Source organism: Heptranchias perlo, chromosome 7 (assembly GCF_035084215.1).
Source record: "Heptranchias perlo isolate sHepPer1 chromosome 7, sHepPer1.hap1, whole genome shotgun sequence".
Taxonomy (NCBI): domain Eukaryota; kingdom Metazoa; phylum Chordata; class Chondrichthyes; order Hexanchiformes; family Hexanchidae; genus Heptranchias; species Heptranchias perlo.
Genome location: NC_090331.1, coordinates 30,588,225 through 30,610,390, shown reverse-complemented (window position 1 = coordinate 30,610,390; position 22,166 = coordinate 30,588,225). Strand labels below are relative to the sequence as shown.

The following is a 22,166-nucleotide window of genomic DNA, read 5'->3' as shown; positions in this document are numbered from 1 at the left end:
TCAGTAAGGTTGCAGTTGATCGACTGTGACTTGCTGCGGGATGATCTCAAGCCTTGGACCACATGCTGCAGGGCTATCACGATCATGATGAAGGTCACCACGGCTCTGAACTTCTTTGGGTGCAGGTCATTCCAGGCATCCATGGGGGACCAGTGCAGTGTCTGTCAAGGGGAAGTGAGGGACAGCACTGGCAGGTGACTAATGCCCTGTCCTGCAGGGTGCGTGAGTTCATTGTATTTGATATGTCACTGGCAGAGTGAAGGTGGAGGGCACTGGGCTTCTATTGTGTAGCTAGCTTCCCCAAGATGCATGGAGCAATTGATAGAATGCATGTGGCATGGAAGGCTCCCTTTGAAAACCGGCAGAGCTACATGAACAGGATAGGATTCCACTCACTTAATGTGCAGATTGTAGGTGATGCCAATCTGTACATCCTGCACGTTAATGCTGAGCATGCAGATGCACATCATGCATTAGTCATGCAGAATTCTGTAATAACCCGCATGTTCGGGGAAGGTGAACAGGCCAACGGATGGCTTATTGGCGACAAAACATACCCCTGCGGCCATAGCTTATGACACCGATTCGGGTAGCACAGACCGAAGTGGAGGAGAGGTACAGTGAGGTGCAAGTGTCCACCAGGCAGGTCGTCGATAGAGCAGTTGGGGCGCTGAAAGGCTGCTTCAGGTTTCTGGATACGTCTGGGATGTACTTTAATATTCACCAAACAGTGGCGAAGATTGTGATGTACTTTAATATTCACCAAACAGTGGCGAAGATTGTGCTTTTTTATTCGTTCATGGGATCTGGGCGTCGCTGGTGAGGCCAGCATTTATTGCCCATCCCTAATTGCTCTTGAGAAGGTGGTGGTGAGCCGTTGCCTTGAACCGCTGCAGTCCGTGTGGTGAAGGTTCTTCCACAGTGCTGTTAGGAAGGGAGTTCCAGGATTTTGACCCAGCGACGATGAAGGAACGGCGATATATTTCCAAATCGGGATGGTGTGCGACTTGGAGGGAAACGTGCAGGTGGTGTTGTTCCCATGTGCCTGCTGCCCTTGTCCTTCTAGGTGGTAGAGGTCACTGGTTTGGGAGGTGCTGTCAAAGAAGCCTTGGTGAGTTGCTGCAGTGCATCCTGTGGATGGTACACTCTACAGCCACAGTGCGCCGGTGGTGGAGGGAGTGAATGTTTAGGGTGGTGGATGGGGTGCCAATCAAGCGGGCTGCTTTGTCCTGGATGGTGTCGAGCTTCTTGAGTGTTGAAGCTGCACTCATCCAGGCAAGTGGAGAGTGTTCCATCACACTCCTGACTTGTGACTTGTGGATGGGGGAAAGGCTTTGGGGAGTCAGGAGGTGAGTCACTGGCCGCAGAATACCCAGCCTCTGACCTGCTCTTATAGCCACAGTATTTATGTGGTTGTTCCAGTTAAGTTTCTGGTCAATGGTGACCCCCAGGATGTTGATGGTGGGGGATTCGGCGATGGTAATGCAGTTGAATGTCAAGGGGAGGTGGTTAGACTCTCTCTTGTTGGAGATGGTCATTGCCTGGCACTTGTCTGGCGCGAATGTTACTTGCCTGTTATCAGCCCAAGCCTGGATGTTGTCCAGGTCTTGCTGCATGCGGGCACGGACTGCTTCGTTATCTGAGGGGTTGCGAATGGAACTGAACACTGCAATCATCAGCGAACATCCGCATTTCTGACCTTATGATAGAGGGAAGGTCATTGATGAAGCAGCTGAAGATGTTTGGGCCTAGGACACTGCCCTGAGGAACTCCTGCAGCACAACTTCGCATTGGCGGAAGGTCTCGACCTCAACATCCTGGAAGAGGACCCGATAGAGACGGAAGATGCAGCATCACAGGGATGCTGAACCTGTGCAGGAGGCAAACGCCTGACAGGGCAGGACTCTCAGGTCAGCTTGTGGGGATAACTTTCAGTGATCGATCCCTCCCCGGGGCAGTGAGCAGAAGAGGGTTCGGCCACTGATCAGTTCAAATGCAAAAGAGATTTTTATGATAAGAAATTTAAATTGCCAACTGTTAGCGATAAATAGAATACACAGAAAATTAAACTTTTTCTGTTCTAAAAATATAACTATAAATGTTTCAATTAGTAAGACCAAATGATGTAAAATTTTTGCAAATTAGATATTAAAATTTAACATTTAAACATGAACAAGAGTGCAAAATTGTGCAAAAACTTAAAAAAAATATTTACAGAAGTTCAAATATTTGCAAAATTCAAACGTATTAAACTTTTAACAAATATTGCGCAGCCTGGCAGCTTCCCCTCTCTTTCCCCCCCCCCCCCCCCGCCCAATTGGACAACAAGGTAGACAGCAATTAAATTCCCCACTCTCCCAAGGCACCTCACTTGGCCCCCGTGCCCGGATGTGCTCTTTTACTAACTGCACCCCCAGCCCCCCACATGACTACCAACCGATGTGGATGACACAGCTGCCTGCAGTGTGGCGGAATTTGATGAGCCATGGACCAGTGCTCCCCAGGAGCTGCGCTGCCTCCTGTTCATGGGTTAACAGTCGGAGTGCATTCTTATCCTACCAAGACATAAAAGGAAAAGATCAAAAAGTGTTATGAGCATTTGCAGGAGCTGCTTGATTTTAGAGATCGCAAGTCAATTTTAGAAAGACAGGTAATGGCAACTGTAAAATCATAGTAGATACAGCACAGGAGGAGGCCATTTGGCCCATCGTGTCTTTGCTGTCTCTTTGAAAGAGCTATCCAATTAGTTCAGGTCCAGGGGATTTGTCGGCTTTTAGTCCCATTAGTTTGTCCACTACTTTTTCTCCAGTGATATTAATTGTTTTAAGTTCCTCACACTCATTTACCCCTTGGTTTCCCACTATTTTTGGTATGAATTTTGTGACTTCTACTGTGAAGACATATACAAAATATTTGTTTAATGCATCTGCCATTTCCTGATTCCCCATTAAATTTCTCCTGTCTCAGCCTCTAAGGGACCAACGTTTACTTTTGCTACTCTCTTCCTTTTTACATACTTGTAGAAGCTCTTTCAGTCCGTTTTTATATTTCTTGCTCGTTTACTTTCATATTCTATTTTCTCCCTCTATCAATTTTTTGGCCGTCCTTTTTTTGGTTTGTAAAATTCTCCCAATCCCCAGGCTTATTACTCTTGGCAACATTATAAACCTCTTCTTTCAATCTAATACTCTCCTTAACCTCTTTAGTTAGCCATGGGTGGATCACTTTTCCGCTGGAGTTTTTATTTCTCATATTTGTTGAGAATATTTAAATATTTCTTTAAATGTTTGCCATTGCTTTTCAAGTGTCAAACCCTTCAATTTAATTTCCCAATCTACCTTTGACAACTCACCCCTCATACCTATGTAATTGGCTTTATTTAATGTAAAGAATCTTACAACACCAGGTTATAGTCCAACAAATTTATTTGAAAATCACAAGCTTTCGGAGGCTTTCTCCTTCGTCAGGTGAATGTGGAAATGAAATCCTTGAACGTTTCGCATTTATATTCAGAGAACAATACCTGGTGATTATCTGGGGCGTGGTCGCCTCCCGCTGCCGCTCCGCTCTGGGGCGTGGTCGCCTCCCGCTGCCGCTCCGCTCTGGGGCGTGGTCGCCTCCCGCTGCCGCTCCGCTCTGGGGCGTGGTCGCCTCCCGCTGCCGCTCCGCTCTGGGGCGTGGTCGCCTCCCGCTGCCGCTCCGCTCTGGGGCGTGGTCGCCTCCCGCTGCCGCTCCGCTCTGGGGCGTGGTCGCCTCCCGCTGCCGCTCCGCTCTGGGGCGTGGTCGCCTCCCGCTGCCGCTCCGCTCTGGGGCGTGGTCGCCTCCCGCTGCCGCTCCGCTCTGGGGCGTGGTCGCCTCCCGCTGCCGCTCCGCTCTGGGGCGTGGTCGCCTCCCGCTGCCGCTCCGCTCTGGGGCGTGGTCGCCTCCCGCTGCCGCTCCGCTCTGGGGCGTGGTCGCCTCCCGCTGCCGCTCCGCTCCGGGGCGTGGTCGCCTCCCGCTGCCGCTCCGCTCCGGGGCGTGGTCGCCTCCCGCTGCCGCTCCGCTCCGGGGCGTGGTCGCCTCCCGCTGCCGCTCCGCTCCGGGGCGTGGTCGCCTCCCGCTGCCGCTCCGCTCCGGGGCGTGGTCGCCTCCCGCTGCCGCTCCGCTCCGGGGCGTGGTCGCCTCCCGCTGCCGCTCCGCTCCGGGGCGTGGTCGCCTCCCGCTGCCGCGCCGCTCCGGGGCGTGGTCGCCTCCCGCTGCCGCGCCGCTCCGGGGCGTGGTCGCCTCCCGCTGCCGCGCCGCTCCGGGGCGTGGTCGCCTCCCGCTGCCGCTCCGGGGCGTGGTCGCCTCCCGCTGCCGCTCCGGGGCGTGGTCGCCTCCCGCTGCCGCTCCGGGGCGTGGTCGCCTCCCGCTGCCGCTCCGGGGCGTGGTCGCCTCCCGCTGCCGCTCCCGGGCGTGGTCGCCTCCCGCTGCCGCTCCCGGGCGTGGTCGCCTCCCGCTGCCGCTCCGGGGCGTGGTCGCCTCCCGCTGCCGCTCCGGGGCGTGGTCGCCTCCCGCTGCCGCTCCGGGGCGTGGTCGCCTCCCGCTGCCGCTCCGGGGCGTGGTCGCCTCCCGCTGCCGCTCCGGGGCGTGGTCGCCTCCCGCTGCCGCTCCGGGGCGTGGTCGCCTCCCGCTGCCGCTCCGGGGCGTGGTCGCCTCCCGCTGCCGCTCCGGGGCGTGGTCGCCTCCCGCTGCCGCTCCGGGGCGTGGTCGCCTCCCGCTGCCGCTCCGGGGCGTGGTCGCCTCCCGCTGCCGCTCCGGGGCGTGGTCGCCTCCCGCTGCCGCTCCGGGGCGTGGTCGCCTCCCGCTGCCGCTCCGGGGCGTGGTCGCCTCCCGCTGCCGCTCCGGGGCGTGGTCGCCTCCCGCTGCCGCTCCGGGGCGTGGTCGCCTCCCGCTGCCGCTCCGGGGCGTGGTCGCCTCCCGCTGCCGCTCCGGGGCGTGGTCGCCTCCCGCTGCCGCTCCGGGGCGTGGTCGCCTCCCGCTGCCGCTCCGGGGCGTGGTCGCCTCCCGCTGCCGCTCCGGGGCGTGGTCGCCTCCCGCTGCCGCTCCGGGGCGTGGTCGCCTCCCGCTGCCGCTCCGGGGCGTGGTCGCCTCCCGCTGCCGCTCCGGGGCGTGGTCGCCTCCCGCTGCCGCTCCGGGGCGTGGTCGCCTCCCGCTGCCGCTCCGGGGCGTGGTCGCCTCCCGCTGCCGCTCCGGGGCGTGGTCGCCTCCCGCTGCCGCTCCGGGGCGTGGTCGCCTCCCGCTGCCGCTCCGGGGCGTGGTCGCCTCCCGCTGCCGCTCCGGGGCGTGGTCGCCTCCCGCTGCCGCTCCGGGGCGTGGTCGCCTCCCGCTGCCGCTCCGGGGCGTGGTCGCCTCCCGCTGCCGCTCCGGGGCGTGGTCGCCTCCCGCTGCCGCTCCGGGGCGTGGTCGCCTCCCGCTGCCGCTCCGGGGCGTGGTCGCCTCCCGCTGCCGCTCCGGGGCGTGGTCGCCTCCCGCTGCCGCTCCGGGGCGTGGTCGCCTCCCGCTGCCGCTCCGGGGCGTGGTCGCCTCCCGCTGCCGCTCCGGGGCGTGGTCGCCTCCCGCTGCCGCTCCGCTCCGGGGCGTGGTCGCCTCCCGCTGCCGCTCCGCTCCGGGGCGTGGTCGCCTCCCGCTGCCGCTCCGCTCCGGGGCGTGGTCGCCTCCCGCTGCCGCTCCGCTCCGGGGCGTGGTCGCCTCCCGCTGCCGCTCCGCTCCGGGGCGTGGTCGCCTCCCGCTGCCGCTCCGCTCCGGGGCGTGGTCGCCTCCCGCTCCGCTCCGGGGCGTGGTCGCCTCCCGCGCCGCTCCGGGGCGTGGTCGCCTCCCGCTCCGCTCCGGGGCGTGGTCGCCTCCCGCGCCGCTCCGGGGCGTGGTCGCCTCCCGCTCCGCTCCGGGGCGTGGTCGCCTCCCGCTCCGCTCCGGGGCGTGGTCGCCTCCCGCTCCGCTCCGGGGCGTGGTCGCCTCCCGCTGCCGCTCCGCTCCGGGGCGTGGTCGCCTCCCGCTGCCGCTCCGCTCCGGGGCGTGGTCGCCTCCCGCTGCCGCTCCGCTCCGGGGCGTGGTCGCCTCCCGCTGCCGCTCCGCTCCGGGGCGTGGTCGCCTCCCGCTGCCGCTCCGCTCTGGGGCGTTCTGGTTCAGCATAACTTCCTTGCTTTTGTACTCCATGCTTCTATTAATAAATCCAAGGATCACAGATCCTTTCTCAACCTGTCCTGCCACCTTCAAAGATTTATATACGTGCACCCCCAGGTCTCTCTGTTCCTGCACCTCCTTTAAAATTGTTCATTTAGTTTATATGGCCTCTCCTCATTCTTCCTACCAAAATGCAATTAAATCCTCTATACCCAAGTCCAAACAGAGCAGTGGTCCTAATATTGACCCCTGGGGAACACCACTGAATACTTCCCTCCAGTCTGAAAAACAACCGTTCACCACTACTCTCTGCTTTCTGTCCCCTAGCCAATTATGCATCCACGCTGCCACTGTCCCTTTAATCCCAGGGGCTTTAATTTTGCTAACAAGTCTATTATGTGGTACTTTAACAAATGCTTTTTGAAAGTCTATGTACACATCAACCGCACTACCCTCATTACTTTTCCAAGTGCCAATTAATTTTGTCCCAAATTATTGTCTCTACAAGTTTCTTCACCACCGACGTTAGGCTGACTGGCCTGTAATCGCCGGGTTTATCCCCCTTCCCTTTTTTGAATAGGGGTGTAACATGTGCAATCCCCCAGTCCTCTGGCACCATCCCCATATCTAAGGAGGATTGGAAGATTGTGGCCAGAGCCTCCGCAATTTCCACCCTTACTTCTTTCAGTAACCTAAGATGCATCCCATCTGGACCGGCTGACTTTTCTACTTTGAATACTGCCAAACTTTTAAGTACCTCCTCTTTAGTTTTATCCTATCCAATATCGCTAGTACCTCCTCCTTTACTGCTACAATGGCAGTATCCTCTTCTCTAGAGAAGACGAATGCGAAGTGTTCATTTAGTACCTCTGCCAGGCCCTCTGCCTCCACAGGAAGATCTCCTTTTTTGTCCTTAATTGGTCCCATTCTTCCATTGACTGCCTTTTTACTATTTATATGTTTATAAAAGACTTTTGGGTTCCCTTTTATGTTAGGCGCTAATCTATTCTCATACTCTCTCCTTTGCCCCTCATTCCCTTTTTTAGATCTCCTCTGCACTTTCTGTATTCAGCCTGGTTCTCTATTATGAACCTTACATTCGTCATAAGTCTCCTTTTTCTGTTTCATTTTAATCTCTACATCTTTAGTCACGCAGGGAGCTCTAGCTTTGGATGCCCTTCCTTTCCCCCTCATAGGGATGTGTCTACTCTGTACCCAAAACAACAACTCCTTGAAGGCTTCCCAATGGTTGTTTTGCCTACCAATTTTTGATTACAATCCACCTGGGAAAGATCCCTTTTTAACTCACTGGGATTTACCCTCCTCTAGTTAAGCATTTTCACATTTGATTGTTCCTTGTCCTTTTCCATAACTGTTCTAAACCTAATATGATCTCTGTGCTCCAAATGCTCCCCCACTGAAACATACTCCACCTGCCCCACTTCATTCCCCAGAACTAGATCCAGCACTGTTTCCTTCCTGGTTGGGCTGGAATCGCACTGTTCTCTTGAAAACATTTCAGAAATTCCTCCCACTCTTTTCCCTTTACATTGTTACTGTCCCAGTCTATATTGGGTTAATTTAAGGCTCCCATTATCACGACTCTGTAGTTCTTGGATCTTTCTGTAATTTGCCTGCAAATTTGCTCCTCTATCTCCTTCTATTTGGTGGCCTATAGTTTACACCCAGTAGTGTAAGAGTTCCACTATCGTTCCTTAATTCTAACCAAACAGATTGTCTTTGACCGCTCAACTACATCATCCCTTTCCAGTGCTGTAATAGTTTTTGATCTGTTTCCCCCCCCTCCCCACACCATTCCTTTCTTTGCTTCCCTATCTTTCCTGAATACATTGTAGCCAGGAATATTAAATACCCAATCCTCCCCTCCTTTGAATCAGGTCTCTGTTATTGCCACTATATCATAGTCCCACGTTGCGACTTGAGCCCGGAGCTCACCAACCTTATTTACCACGCTACGTGCATTTACGCACATGCAGTCCAATCTCATCTCAGACTGCCTCGCATTTGCTCCGCCTGATCCCTCCTATTTCTGAACTATTCTTTACTCTAGTGCTACTTGTCCTTCCCAGTTCTCTGTGCACCTTATATCTCCTTTCTAATGTTTCATCCTGGTACCCATCCCTCTGCCAAATTAGTTTAAATCATCCCCCACAGCACTAGTTAACTCCCTTTGAGGACATTGATCCCAGCTCTGTTGAGGTGCAACCTGTCCATCTTGAACAGATCCCTCCTGCCCCAGAACTGGTCCCAATTCCCCAGGAACCTGAGCCCTCCCTCCTGCACCGTTGCTCCAGCCACGCATTAACCTGTCATATCTTACTATTCCTATACTCACTAGTGTGTGGCTCTGGGAGTATTCCAGAGATTACTAGTTTTGAGGTCGTGCTTTTTAACTTCCTCCCTAGCTCCTGAAACTCTGACTGCAGGACCTCGACCCTTTTTCTTCCTATGTCTTTGGTCCCAAATGGACGACGACTTCTGGCTGTTCCACTTCCCCTCTCAAAATGTTCTGCACCCTCGCAGTGATGTCCTTTACCCTGACTCCAGGGAGGCAGCACACCATGTGGGACTCACGTCGGTTGCAGAAACGCCTGTCTATCAAATGTTGAGAGTTCAAAGTTCAAATTGATTGCAAACTCGTTTAAACACAGGTGAGTAAAAATATTATATGACAAAATTGGAAACCAAAACAGGAAATGCTGTTCTGACACAGGCTTATACCCGAAAGTTTATCTTTTTACAGATACTTACTGCTCAGCGTATTTCCAGGACTTCGTTTTTGCTAAAATCATGGATGAAAAGGTTTATTTTTCAAAGTGAGCCATAAAAATAATCATATTGTAAAAGATGTAAAACAAGTTTCACTCATCTGATGAACCGCAAAGATTATAGAAGTGTTCTTTATTGTGCCATGTATAGCCCAGAGCTACATGTGATGTCTCTCATTATCTCACGTTAAGTGGTTTGCAGCACTGATTCTCCTGCAAGAAATAACCAATTACTTTGGTTCAAAACTAATTAAATAGCTGTGCACTAAAATACCCCGAGTGGACACCCAGCGGTAACCAAAACAGCACAAATATCCTGTCCCGAAGCAATCCGTTTAGCATTTCCAACTTTGGTTGGAGGCATTCCTGTTTTTTTTGGGGGGTGGTGGTGTTGATCATGTGATATCCTGACCACATGACACCTGCAAATGTTATTGCATTTACCTTATACTGTAGTTGAGTATCTTTGCTCATGGTATTGTACCAACAACAGTTGTGCGAGAAGTTTCGAGAACCAAGAGGCCACTCGCGAGCTGGTGGAGAGGGGAATCTGAGGGCGGGGAAGAGGCCCGTGCTACTGCGATGGGGCATAAGTGCCGAATGACATTTTTTAAAACTCCAGATGATTAAGCACAGACTAGGGACATTGGATGTATTTAACAGGCACTCATCTTTGATACAAGGCAAGAATTATCTCTAATCTATTTTAAATAATAAAAACAAAACTGTTTCCCAAATTACACACCGGAACTCCACAAGTGGCAATTGCTCCTGAGATCTGCACCTTTGGTCTTAAGCCTATAATACAACTGATGCACTCAGTAGTTACTTGTGAGCAATTTTCTGTTTCTAACACTCATGACCCCTTTCATATCAACAACTTGCATTTGTATAGCGCCTTTAACGTAGTGAAATGACCCAAGGCGCTTCACAGGAGCTATTATCAAACAAAATTTGAAACTGAGACCAACAGCTTAGTCTGAGAGGTAGGTTTTAAGGAGAGGTGGAGAGGTTTAGGGACGGAATGCTAGAGCTTAGGGCCTTAGCAGCTGAAGGCACAGCAGTATTCGCTGGTGGTGGAGCGATTAAAAAGAGACAAGAATTGGAGGAGTGCAGAGATCGTGGAGGGTTGTAGGGCTGGAGGAGGTTACAGAGGGATTTGAAAACAAGGATGAGAATTTTACAATCGAGGCGTTCCCAGACTGGGAGCTAATGTTGGTTAGCAAGGGTGATGGGTGAATGGGACTTGGTGCGAGTTAGGATACGGGCAACAGCAGTTTAGATGAGCTCAAGTTTATGGAGGGTAGAAGATGGGAGGCCGCCCAGGATAGAATCGGTTTAGTCAAGTCTAGAGGTAACAAAGGCATGGATGAGGGTTTCAGCAGCAGATGAGCTGAGGTGGGGGTGGAGACTGGTGATGTTACGGAGGTAGAAATAGGCGGTCCTGGTGATGGAGTGGAAATGTGGTCGGAAGCTCATCTTGGGGTCACGTAAGACACCAAGGTTGTAAACAGTCTGGTTCAGGCTCAGACAGTGACCAGGGAGAAGGATGGAGTGGATGGCTAGATAACGGAGTTTGTGGTGGGGACTGAAAACAATGGCTTCAGTTTTCTCAATATTTAGTTGGAGGAAATGTTTGCTCATCCAGTCCTGGATTTTGGACAAGCTGTGTGACAAATCATAGACGTCAAATAATGTGACAACTAAGATATTAAAAAATGAATAAAATCTGATTTGAAGTCATTCTCTGTGGCAGAGGCAATGGAGCACTTAGGTATGATGTACAGACTTTACCCATGTGAAAGGACCTACACATACTGGAGTTAAGTCTTTTTGCCTCTCCCAGGAGATTGTGCAATGAGGAGCAGTAGGTAAATTATGTGTGGTTACAACACATCTGGATGGTGTAGATTTGGGCTGGCTGCTCTTTTTCTGTTTGTTTCACATGTACACTTAAATTGATGAACATAAAAATACAGAAACAACCAAAAAGCATTTTGACCCAACTGGTTTGGCCTGTTATTTAGGTCACCTTTCAGGACTTGCATGGACATTTTATTTTTATTGCATAATGTTCATGTAAATAGAAATCAACATTAAGGTTCTTTAGTGCCAGCTGTGGCTCAGTTAGTAGCACTCTTGCCTCTGAGTCAGAAGGTCATGAGTTCAAGTCCCACTCCAGAGATTTGCAGTACTGAGGCAACTTATTGAAGATTGTATTTTAATTTTTCTCATTTTCCAGTCATACGTCATTCCTTGATATCAGCTGCAAATTTGTTTTCTTAGCCAGCTAGAAAAATTATGAATGTTATTTGCTAGTTTAAGATTAAACCATTTAAATTTATCACGTAAAAATTCTTATATACCAATAATGAACCCAGACAACATATGTCTTTGCTGTCATCTCCCACATCATGTCTTAGAACTCGCTATACTTTTATGCTTATCTGGTGTGGTCCTAGCTTTCTGTCGAACACACCAGTCTACTCTTATTCTCTAATTATTCACATTAAAAGTAATAAAAACGATTGGTCATATTTATTCTGGTTGTTACTTCTGTATCCCAACACAGGCCTAGAAATGTTTTATGTTGTCTTTAGATATAAAGGACAGGAATTTTATATGAAAAATCCTGGATAAAGTTTAATATTTTCAGTGCTATGTCATTTGTTTGTTTTTAATACATTAATTCTGTTAATCAAGTCTAGTTACAAGTATTTATTTTCATCAATACTATTTGAATTTTTTTTGAAAAGAAATGAAAAGGTAGCACGAACATATGAAAGGATAGGACTTTTCCTTCCAATTAAACCGATCGGGTTAGATTCTTCGAAGGATGTTACATTGGAAAATTTTCTAATGGGACTGTCCCGTTTCAAGATTTTTGCCTAGTCCGCCTGGAAGGGATTTTGGTTTAAAGTTACAATGGGCTGGAATTTGCTCTAAAAATAAGTGAGGCTAACAGCTCACTGTTATTTCAGTGGAAATGGTAGAGCGACTTCAGGCGACCGTACATGCGCAGTTAAACGCGGAAATCTGGAAGTTGTTCTACCAGATGTCCTACATCTCCTTAAGGCCATCTCACTGGCTGACTCACCATTCAAATGAATGGAACGGTATGAAGTTCCTACACTGCCTTGATGGATACAAAGTAATCTTGCCAAAAAAAACGTAGAGTTATTTAAGTCTAAGTACCCTTTATATCAGCGTGGTAAGTCTTAATGACTGCCAAACCACCTCTCTGGCACTGAAAATTAATTTTTACAAGTGTGGAGTCTCACTCAATCAGATTTTAATTGTTGTTGGACATTTAAAAAAAACATTTTTACATTTTTAAAAAACTTTGTCTCATAATTCAATATTTCTTCTCTTTATTTCACTTTCTGTACCTGATTTAACATTGAATTCACTATTCTAACTTACATTTTCTGGTTCTGACAGTGTGGCTCAGTAACATGCTTCAATCTGATTGGTTAAGGGGATAGACAGTTGCTTGCCCCACTCACACAGGTCCTAGCTGCCCTATAGAGGGCACTGCACTGGATTCAGCGCCCAATCAGAGGACCTTGCCATGAAAAGTTTATGGGTAAGTGCAAGTCTAACAAGCGACGTTTGCCGCTCAGAGCAAAATCTGGCCCAATATGTTTTTGATATAAAGTCAGGGTCAGAATACGAAGTGTTAACTGCCAGAGACCCAACATACTTTTTGACTTGACAGCAAAAAAGCCCACAGCTGCTGAAAAAGGGTAGCTAGTGAATTTAATGGTTTCACCTGAAGGAAGTGGGATAGCCATTAAAACCTTCTGATGAAAGGTCATCGACCTGAAACGTTAACTCTGTTTCTCTCTCTCCATTGATGCTGCCTGACCAGCTGAGTGTTTCCAGCATTTTCAGTTTTTTATTAGCTAATGGGCGGGTCATTAACACATTCTAACACCTCCCCAGATATTTGCATCTGTTTTGGATTGGTTTCTTTCTTTTAACCCAGCAGGTGGCTTCGCTAGGCTACACAACTACATGTGGGGGAGGGAGGGGTTGTTTCTTACTTAAGGTGGCAATTTTGATGGCAGCATCATGAGCCAATCCTTGACAGAGAACTGGGGGAGTGAGGAAAACAGTCTGCAGCAGTTTGAATTTGAAAGAGTAAGGGAAGCAGAGAACTCCTTTTCTAAAGTTAATGCCAGTCAGTTCAGTATATACTGACTTGTAAGGTAAAGCTAAGTCCATATCAACCGCTAAGTTTGCATAATTTATTATTTTTCATGTTACATGAAGCAATAAAATTGAGAAAATTTTGCTATAAAAACATTAACATGAAATGCATGAACAAACAGATTAAACAGCTTGTTTTACAACTGGTCTTGTTGTACTGTTAGGACCATAAGGCTCTTGCTGTTACCGCTCCAGGTCACACTATTATAGAACTAGATGTTGGGCAGTAAAGGTACTCTCCAGATGTTGAGGAACATAGGACCTGCTTACAAGATGACCAGTGTTGCTGAACCCAAGAGACTATCTAGTGCAGATCCAAAATTTGTAACAGGAACTAACTGCATTCAGTATGTCAAGTAAAATGCAGCATGCTAAATATTGAATCCAGCCCCACCCAAGAAATTGTTCAGCTGCAGTGGGCAGAGACTGTCCTTATAACATAGAGGATGTGACAAGAACAGTAATGGGAAAAACAATGACACCCGTTCATAAATTCTAGAAATGTATCAGCTGTTAATTAGCAATTTAATACACAAGAGTATGATAGAAAAGCACTTCACATTTTTAAGTTATTAATCATTTAATTTATTGCAATTTGTTGAGTCTGGAATTTATTAAAATTGAAAATTTGCTACCACAGTAGGTTATTATTTCACGACCTGCACTCTGTAATTCTCTCAATTTAAGGCTTATTATTGCAAACCATCTTGTAAATTCCCACATGCAAACTATAACAGAATGTAGTCTATACACATTACTCTATGTATTACAATAAGTATTAACTTTCTGTGGTCTTCAAATATTATCTTGTAAATTGTCATTACATTAGAAATGGTCAAGTGGTGCTGTGCTTTCTTTACAGAATTTCAATGTTCAGTCTAATAGTTTAAAAAGCATTTTTATTTCAAAACTATCTTATCAAATGTGAGTTTAGCAACCAAACCGTGCAATGGAAAAGCTGTCATTGTGGCACTTTATTGTATTTATTACTGCTCATTTATGAAAAGACATTCACCAGTTTATAATGGTAGATAAACAGATCTTTCTAGCCTTTGGGTCTGTTCAGGGAGTTAGCCGCTTGGGGTCACGGGGGAACATGGATGTCTGACGTACATTATGTAAACCCAGGTACAGCATGGTGACACGTTCCAAACCTAAATGTTGAGAAAAGGAAAAAAAATGAAAACAACAACAGATTTAAATCTACCAGTAACCATTTGTGATTTGCCAAGAGCAGAAACAATACGTTACCTATGCCGCCACCTGCATGTGGAGGAGCACCAAAACGGAAGGAATCAATGTATGATTTTATCTTTTCTACATCTGTACAAAAATGTAAAAAAAAAGTTTCAATGTATAAATCAGTGGATAAGATATCAATTTTAGAACGTCAACAAGTCCAGGAAGTTTAATAAAAACCTCATTTCCCTGGGCCTACTAGTCTCATTTGTTTCCAGTTCGAGGACCTCAAACGGTGCCTGAGCAGGTCGATCTTGCTGCCCCCGGGGACACAATGGGCGCGAGCAGATAATAAACAAATGAGGCTGGAAGATCAATTTGCCATAATCCTGCCGCTGATCTCGTCAGACACGATTCAATTTCTAGGTCATTGTGTCAGTTTACATTTTTGATCTAGACAAGGATTACAGAGAAACCTGTACAAATGGACACCGCCAAAAAAGGGTCACTCATTGACAGTCCCAAATAATTTACATAGTAAAATATAGACGATGCACCATGAAACAACAGAGACTCACAAATTACGGACAGCCTTCAGTGGACCAAGTCAGTTTACAACTTGGGACACGCAAGTAAATGCGAGGTGGGATCGGGTGAAATAAATGGCTTTTGAGTAATGGAGATCTCTTTACCTAGCATCCAGAATGGCAGAGAAACTGCTGTATCTCTGGGATTGAATGCTTGCAGGGCTCTATCCCAGGGATAGAGTGATTTTTCTGCTGCTATGTATGCTGGGTAAAAATTTCCCCATTATGCTCAGGGGAGAGATGGGATATTGGGGGCAAGAAATGGAGGGTGGGGGCTCGGGGCAAAGATGGAGGCTGGGGAATGGGGGCTCTGGGCAGAGATGGAGGCTGGGGAATTGTGGGGGGGGGGGGGGGGGAGGAAAGAATTGGAGAGAACGGTTTCCCCTCTTCGCCTACTCACGGGTGGCCTCCCGGTTCTTGGAACTTCTCACACAACAGCAGCTGGCGCGAGAAATGCAACGACATGGGGCCCAACATTTATACAGTACAGTAAATCCAATAGCATTTGTAGAAGTTATGTGATCCAATGACACACGATCCGACATCACATGGTCAGAACATCATGTGATCATGCCTCCAACCAGAGTTGGTAACCCTACTCCACCAGTACGTCAGGTATTGATGAGCTGCTAACAGCAGCCCCCCAGCCCCTCGAACATTAGCAATTGCAGCACACAGATGGAGGCGGTCCCAAACAGGGGTCTGCAGGACATTAATCCCCCCACAATTTGGCTGGGATCTCTATCAAATCTTCTCGCAACCGTCTCTGTTCCAAGAACAACCCCAGTTTCTCCAGTCTATCCACGTAACTGAAATCCCTCATCCCTGGAATCATTCTCGTAAATCTTTTCTGCACCCTCTCTAAGGCCTTCACATCCTTCCTAAAGTGTGGTGACCAGAATTGGACACAATACTCCAGTTATGGCCGAACCAGTGTTTTAGAAAAGGTTCATGACTTCCTTGCTTTTGTACTCTATGCCTCTATTTATAAAGCCCAGAATCCCGTATGCTTTTTTTTAAAAACTACTTTCTCAACCTGCCCTGCCATCTTCAACGATTTGTACACATACACCCTCAGATCGCTCTGTTCCTGTACCCCTTTTAGAATTGTGCCCTCGAGTTCATATTGCCTCTCCTCGTTCTTCCTACCGAAATGTATCACTTCGCATTTTTCTGTATTAAATTTCACCTGCAACATGTCCACCCATGCCACCAGCCTGTCTTTGTCCTCTTGAAGTCTATTACTATCTTCCTCACTGTTTACTACACTTCCAAGTTTTGTGTCATCTGCAAATTTTGAAATTGTGCCCTGTACACCCAAGTCCAAGTCATTAATATATATCAAGAAAAGCAGTGGTCCTCGTACCGACCCCTAGGGAACACCACTGTACACCTCCCTCCAGTCAGAAAAACAACCGTTCACCACTACTCTCTGCTTCCTGTTACTTAGCCAATTCTGTATCCATGTTGCTACTGCCCCCTTTATCCCACGGGCTTCAATCTTGATGATAAGCCTACCATGCGGCACTTTATCAAACGCCTTTTTAAAGGTGATATACACCACATCAACTGCATTGCCATCATCGACCCTCTCTGTTACCTCATCAAAAAACTCTATCAAGTTAGTTAGATAGACACGATTTGCCTTTAACAAATCCATGCTGGCTTTCCCTAATCAATCCACACTTGTCCAAGTGACTGCTAATTTTGTCCCGGATTATCGTTTCGAAAAGTTTCCCCACCACCGAGGTTAAACTGACTGGCATGTAGTTGCTGGGTTTATCCTTATACCCTTTTTTGAACAAGAAACATTTGCAATTCTCCAGTCCTCTGGCACCACCCCCGTATCTAAGAATGTTTGGAAGATTATGGCCAGTACTGCTGCAATTTCCACCCGTACTTCCCTCAGCAACCAAGGATGCATCCCATCTGGACCGGGTGACTTATCTATTTTAAGTACAGCTAGCCTTTCGAGTACCTCTTTATCAATTTTTAGCCCATCTAATATCTTAAGTACATCTTCCTTTATTGAGACTTTGGCAGTATCTTCTTCCTTGGTAAAGACAGATGCAAACTACTCATTTAGTTCCTCGGCCATGCCCTCTGCCTCAATGAGTAGATCTCCTTTTTGGTCCCTGATCAGCCCCACCCTTCCTCTTACCACCCATTTTCATGCCTATAGAAGGCTTTTGGATTCCCTTTATGTTGGCAGCCAGTCTATTCTCATACTCTCTCTTTGCCCCACTTATTTCCTTTTTCACTTCCCCTCTAAACTTTCTATATTCTGCCTGATTCTCACTTGTGTTATCAACCTGACATATCATATGCCCCTTTTTTCTGCTTCACAGGGAGCTCTGGCTTTAATTGCCCTACCTTTCTCCCTCGTGGGAATGTACTTAGACTGTACCCGAAACATCTCCCAATTAAAGGCTGCCCATTGTTCAATTAGTTTTGCCTGCCAATCTTAGATTCCAATTTACCTGGGCCAGATCTGTTCTCATCCCACTGAAATTGGCCCTCATCCAATTGAGTAATTTTACTTTAGAGTAGTCCATGTCCTTTTCCATAGCTAGTCTAAACCTTATGATCCTACGATCGCTGTTCCCCCACTGACACTTGCTCCACTTGGCCCGCCTCATTCCCAGAACCAAGTCCAGCAATGCCTCCTTCCTCGTTGGGCTGGAAACATACTGGTCAAGAAAGTTCTCCTGAACGCACTTCAAAAATTCCTCCCCCTCTTTGCCCCTTACACTATTACTATCCCAGTCTATATTAAGATAGTTGAAGTCCCCCGTTATCATTACTCTATGGCTTTTGCACCCCTCTGTAATTTCCCTGCAAATTATATATCCTTCTCACTAGTTGGTAGCTGAAAGACTACATCCAGTAGTGTAATGGCACCTGTATTGTACCTTAACTCTAACCAAATAGATTCTGTCCTTGACCTCTCCAGGACATTCTCTCCAGCACTGCAATATTCTCCTTAAATCAATACTGCCATCCTCCCTCTTTTTCCTGAACACCTTGTGTATCCAGGAATATTTAGTAATCCTGCCCTATTTTGAGCCAGGTCTCGGTTATTGCCACAGCATCATACTCCCATGTGGCTAATCGGGCCTGCAGCTCTCCAACCTTGTTTAACATGCTTCGTGTGTTTACACACACGCATTGTAAACCTATCTTTGACTTTCTTGTACTCTCTTTTAGTCTGGTCCCATCTACTACCGTACTATTTCTTGCTCCAGTGCTGGCCTGTACAGGTCCCATCTCCCCCAGAACTGGTCCCAATGCCTCAGGAATCGAAAGCCCTCCCTCCTGCACCATCTCTCCAGCCATGCATTCACCTGCCCTATCCTTCTATTTCTATACTCGCTAGCATGTGGCACCAGGAGTAATCTGGAGATTACTACCTTTGAGGTCTTTCTTAATCTCTTTCCTTACTCCTTAAAATCTGCCTGCAGGACCTCATCCCTCTTTCTACCTATGTCATTGGTACCAATATGGACCATGACCCCTGGCTGTTCACCCTCCTCCTCCAGAATGTTCTGCAGCCGCTCAGTGACATCCTTGACCCTGGCACCAGGGAGGCAACATACCAGCCTGGAATCACATCTGCGGCTGCAGAAACGCCCGTCTGCTCCCCTAACTATTGAATCCCCTTTCACTATTGCTCTCTTGACCTTTCTCCTCCCCTCCTGTACAGCTGAGCCACCTACGGTACTATGGTCTTGGCTATGGCTGCACTCCCCAGGGGAACCCTCTCCCCCACCAATATTCAGAACTGAATACTGGTTAGAGAGCGAGATGCCCTCAGGGGTCTCCTGCATTACCTGCCTGGTCCTCCTTGTCTGTCTGGCAGTCACCCAGTCCCTCTCTGCCTGCACCTTCTTATGATGTGGAGATGCTGGTGATGGACTGGGGTGGACAAATGTAAGGAGTCGCACAATACCAGGTTATAGGCGTTATTGGCGGTAAGGATGTTCCCAAGGATGGGTGAAACTAGAACGAGGGGGCATAATCTTAGAATAAGGGGCTGCTCTTTCAAAACTGAGATGAGGAGAAACTTCTTCACTCAGAGGGTAGAAGGTCTGTGGAATTTGCTGCCCCAGGAAGCTGTGGGAGCTACATCATTAAATAAATTTAAAACAGAAATAGACAGTTTCCTAGAAACAAAGGGAATTAGGGGTTACGGGGAGCGGGCAGGAAATTGGACATGAATTTAGATTTGAGGTTAGGATCAAATCAGCCATGATCTTATTGAATGGCGGAGCAGGCTCAAGGGGCCGATTGGCCTACTCCTGCTCCTATTTCTTATGTTCTTATAGTCCAACAGCTTTATTTGAAATCACAAGCTTTCGGAGCTTTGCTCCTTTGTCAGGTGAGTGAAGAGTTGCATAAAGGCACAGCATATATAGTCAGAGAACAATGCCTGGTGATTACAGATAATCTTTCTAACTGCCCTTTATCACACCTCGGTAGAGAGATAATCACAGCAATCAAAGGAGTGAATGGTGTTCAGACAGGTTAGTCAGGGAAACATTACATCCAAGAATACTGAGGTGGGGTCACAAGGGGTCAAATCAGAAAGAAAGAGAGAGAGAGAGAGGTGGGGTTACACGTAGCGTGACATGAACCCAAGATCCCGGACATTCAGCCTCCGATCTTCGGGTAAGCGTTCTCCAAGGCGGCCTTCGAGACACACGACAACGCAAAATCGTCGAGCAGAAATTAATAGCCAAGTTCCGCACCCATGAGGACGGCCTCAACCGGGATCTTGGGTTCATGTCACGCTACATGTAACCCCACCTGACATAGAGTCATCCAGTCTCAAGTCGTAGTTGGCTTGTTCTCCATACACAGATGTGGCCGGACCTGCTGCGATTTCCAGCGAAAAAAAGTTATCTGTTTTTAATACAACTGGTCATTCTCTCTCTCTCTCTCTCTGTCTTTCTGGTCTCTCTCTCTCTCTCTTTCTGATTTGACCCCTTGTGACCCCACCTCAGTATTCTTGGATGTAATGTTTCCCTGACTAACCTGTCTGAACACCATTCACTCCTTTGATTGCTGTGATTATCTCTCTGCCGAGGTGTGATAAAGGGCAGTTAGAAAGATTATCTGTAATCACCAGGCATTGTTCTCTGACTATATATGCTGTGCCTTTATGCAACTCTTCACTCACCTGACGAAGGAGCAAAGCTCCGAAAACTTGTGATTTCAAATAAAGCTGTTGGACTATAACCTGGTGTTGTGCGACTCCTTACATTTGCACCTTCTTAAACTGTGGGACGACCACCTCCTGAAACGTGTTCCTCCAGATACAGCCAATCCCGGGATATTTGGCTCATGCGGTTTAGTGTACACACAATGACAGTTTTGAAAATAGGGACACCTGGAAATAGGTGTCCCTAATTTACAGGTTTCACTGTACCAAAATCTGAAATCATACAGGCGTTACATTTTTAAAACTATATACACAATACCTATCCCAAGCTGGAGTGCTCTGTCAGTCAGAATTTGAGGGTCATGGATTCTCTGGGCACCCGACAAAATCTCCTCTCCTCTCATAAACATGTCATACGAGTTGGAGTATTTCTGGAATGTTTAAAATTTTCATTAAAATATATAAATGTAATTATTTTTGCTTGAATTATCTTATATCATAATGATGCAAGTTACAACAAAATATAAGTTTCACTCACAGGGTCACGTGGATCTGGCATGGTATAGAAAGGCCTCACAGCTAGAGGATACTTGTCAAGGATATAGAAGTCTGTATCATACTGTGACAAAAAAACAGTAAAATTGATCAGAGCGACTCAGTTTTTTGGTATGCACAAATTGCTTTAATTAAAGCATAAAATATAACTTGAGATCGAAACAATTTTCATATTTTGGAACCATGACATACTAAAACCAGTACATACTAACAGTGCCCTAAAATATTTATTAGGCAGCCAATTTTCATTAGCAAAATGATTCCATCAGTTCAAAAGTAAAAATGCTAATCACCACCTACTCATTTCTGCAATGTACTTGGGGCACAACGTTACTCAATTCATTACAGATTATGCACTGTACAAAGTATATGGCATAGATTTGTAAGACATGCTGGTTAAAGGACAGTATTAGATAGCCATCTTCAATAATGTGCAATTGCACAATTATTGTTACTTTAAACTTTCATGGCAAAGATCAGTATTTTATTTATTGTAGCACCTAAAACAATAAAAGCCTTTATGTTTGTGGTGGACACAGGCTCCCATCCTGCATCAAGTCAGAAGATATTTCTGTATTATAACTTTTCATATGAAATTTTAGCAAGATGAAGTATGGCAAATTTAAACTAGTTTCTGTTAATTGCTTTCTGGAAGGGATGTCACATGCATATGCATATAAAATAATATACACACACATAATTAAGTCTGAAGTCACAGAAATTCTCTCCCATCTGTAAAACTTTGGCTGTCCTAACAGCTTTTCAATTATAGCAAATCAAATTATGGATCTTTTGAAGGACAATTATAATTTTATTTATGAAAAGCAAAAATACTGCGAATGCTGGAAATCTGAAATAAAAACAGATAATGCTGGAAATACTCAGCAAGTCAGGCAGCACCTGTAGAGAAAGGAGAGTTAATGTTTCAGGTCGATGACCTCTCGTCAGAACTGGAAGAAGTGAAAGATTTAACAGTTTTTAAGCAAGTACAGTCAGACAAAGCAGGAGAGGAAGGGGAAGGGAGGAAAGAAGAAAAGGGAAGGTCTGTGATATGGAGGAGGGCAGGAATGATTAAATGACAAAAGGGATGATGGTGCAAGGCAAGGAGAGTAGTAATGGGACAAGTAAAGAAACAAAAGATGGGTCCAGAGGAGCTGTAAATGGCAACAGCAGAACAATTAGCAGCACCTGCTGACCGAAAAAATGGGAACAGTGGTTATGATCTGAAGTTATTGAAATTAATGTTGAGTCCAAAAGGTTGTAAAGCGCCGAAATGAAAGATGAGGTACTGTTCCTCGATCTTCCACTGAGGTTCATTGGAGCAGTGTAGTTCATTGGAGTAGTGTAGGAGGCCGAAGACAGAGAGGTCAGAGTGGGAGTGGGACAGAGAACTAAAATGACAAGCGATCGGAAGGTCAGGGTCACGTTTGTAGACTGAGTGGAGGTGTTCGGCAAAGCGATCACTCAATCTTGTGTTTGGTTTCCCCAATGTAGAGGAGACCGCATCGTGAGCAGCCAATACAGTATACTAACTAGAAAGAA

The 22,166-nt window shown here is 47.4% G+C and overlaps 3 protein-coding genes across 4 annotated transcripts in view; all 3 read right to left on the bottom strand.

The window, feature by feature from the left end:
• LOC137323584 (DNA replication licensing factor MCM6-like) overlaps window positions 1-4,210 on the bottom strand; it is a 42,229-nt gene extending 38,019 nt beyond the window's left edge. The window contains exons 1-2 of one of the 2 annotated variants that reach the window (XM_067987218.1): window positions 3,524-4,210; window positions 2,438-2,555 (exon numbers count right to left, since the gene is read on the bottom strand). In XM_067987218.1, coding sequence (XP_067843319.1) covers window positions 2,438-2,487 — 50 coding nt within the window. In that variant the 5' untranslated portion in view covers window positions 2,488-2,555; window positions 3,524-4,210. Of the gene's footprint in view, window positions 1-2,437; window positions 2,631-3,523 lie in introns of those variants that run through there. The other variant, XM_067987217.1, reaches the window with a different exon arrangement.
• On the bottom strand, window positions 2,531-6,174 carry LOC137323989 (serine/arginine repetitive matrix protein 2-like). The gene is made up of 2 exons (XM_067988161.1): window positions 3,524-6,174; window positions 2,531-2,555 (listed from the first exon to the last, which is right to left on the bottom strand). The coding sequence occupies exons 1-2, from the start codon at window positions 6,172-6,174 to the stop codon at window positions 2,531-2,533; spliced, it is 2,676 nt and encodes an 891-aa protein (XP_067844262.1).
• A 6,992-nt stretch (window positions 6,175-13,166) lies between these two features.
• Window positions 13,167-22,166, bottom strand: part of dars1 (aspartyl-tRNA synthetase 1) — a 73,039-nt gene continuing 64,039 nt past the window's right edge. Inside the window, exons 15-18 of the mRNA XM_067987215.1 lie at window positions 20,608-20,688; window positions 20,389-20,500; window positions 14,394-14,465; window positions 13,167-14,296 (exon numbers count right to left, since the gene is read on the bottom strand). Coding sequence (XP_067843316.1) covers window positions 14,205-14,296; window positions 14,394-14,465; window positions 20,389-20,500; window positions 20,608-20,688 — 357 coding nt within the window. The 3' untranslated portion in view covers window positions 13,167-14,204. The remainder of the gene's footprint in view (window positions 14,297-14,393; window positions 14,466-20,388; window positions 20,501-20,607; window positions 20,689-22,166) is intronic.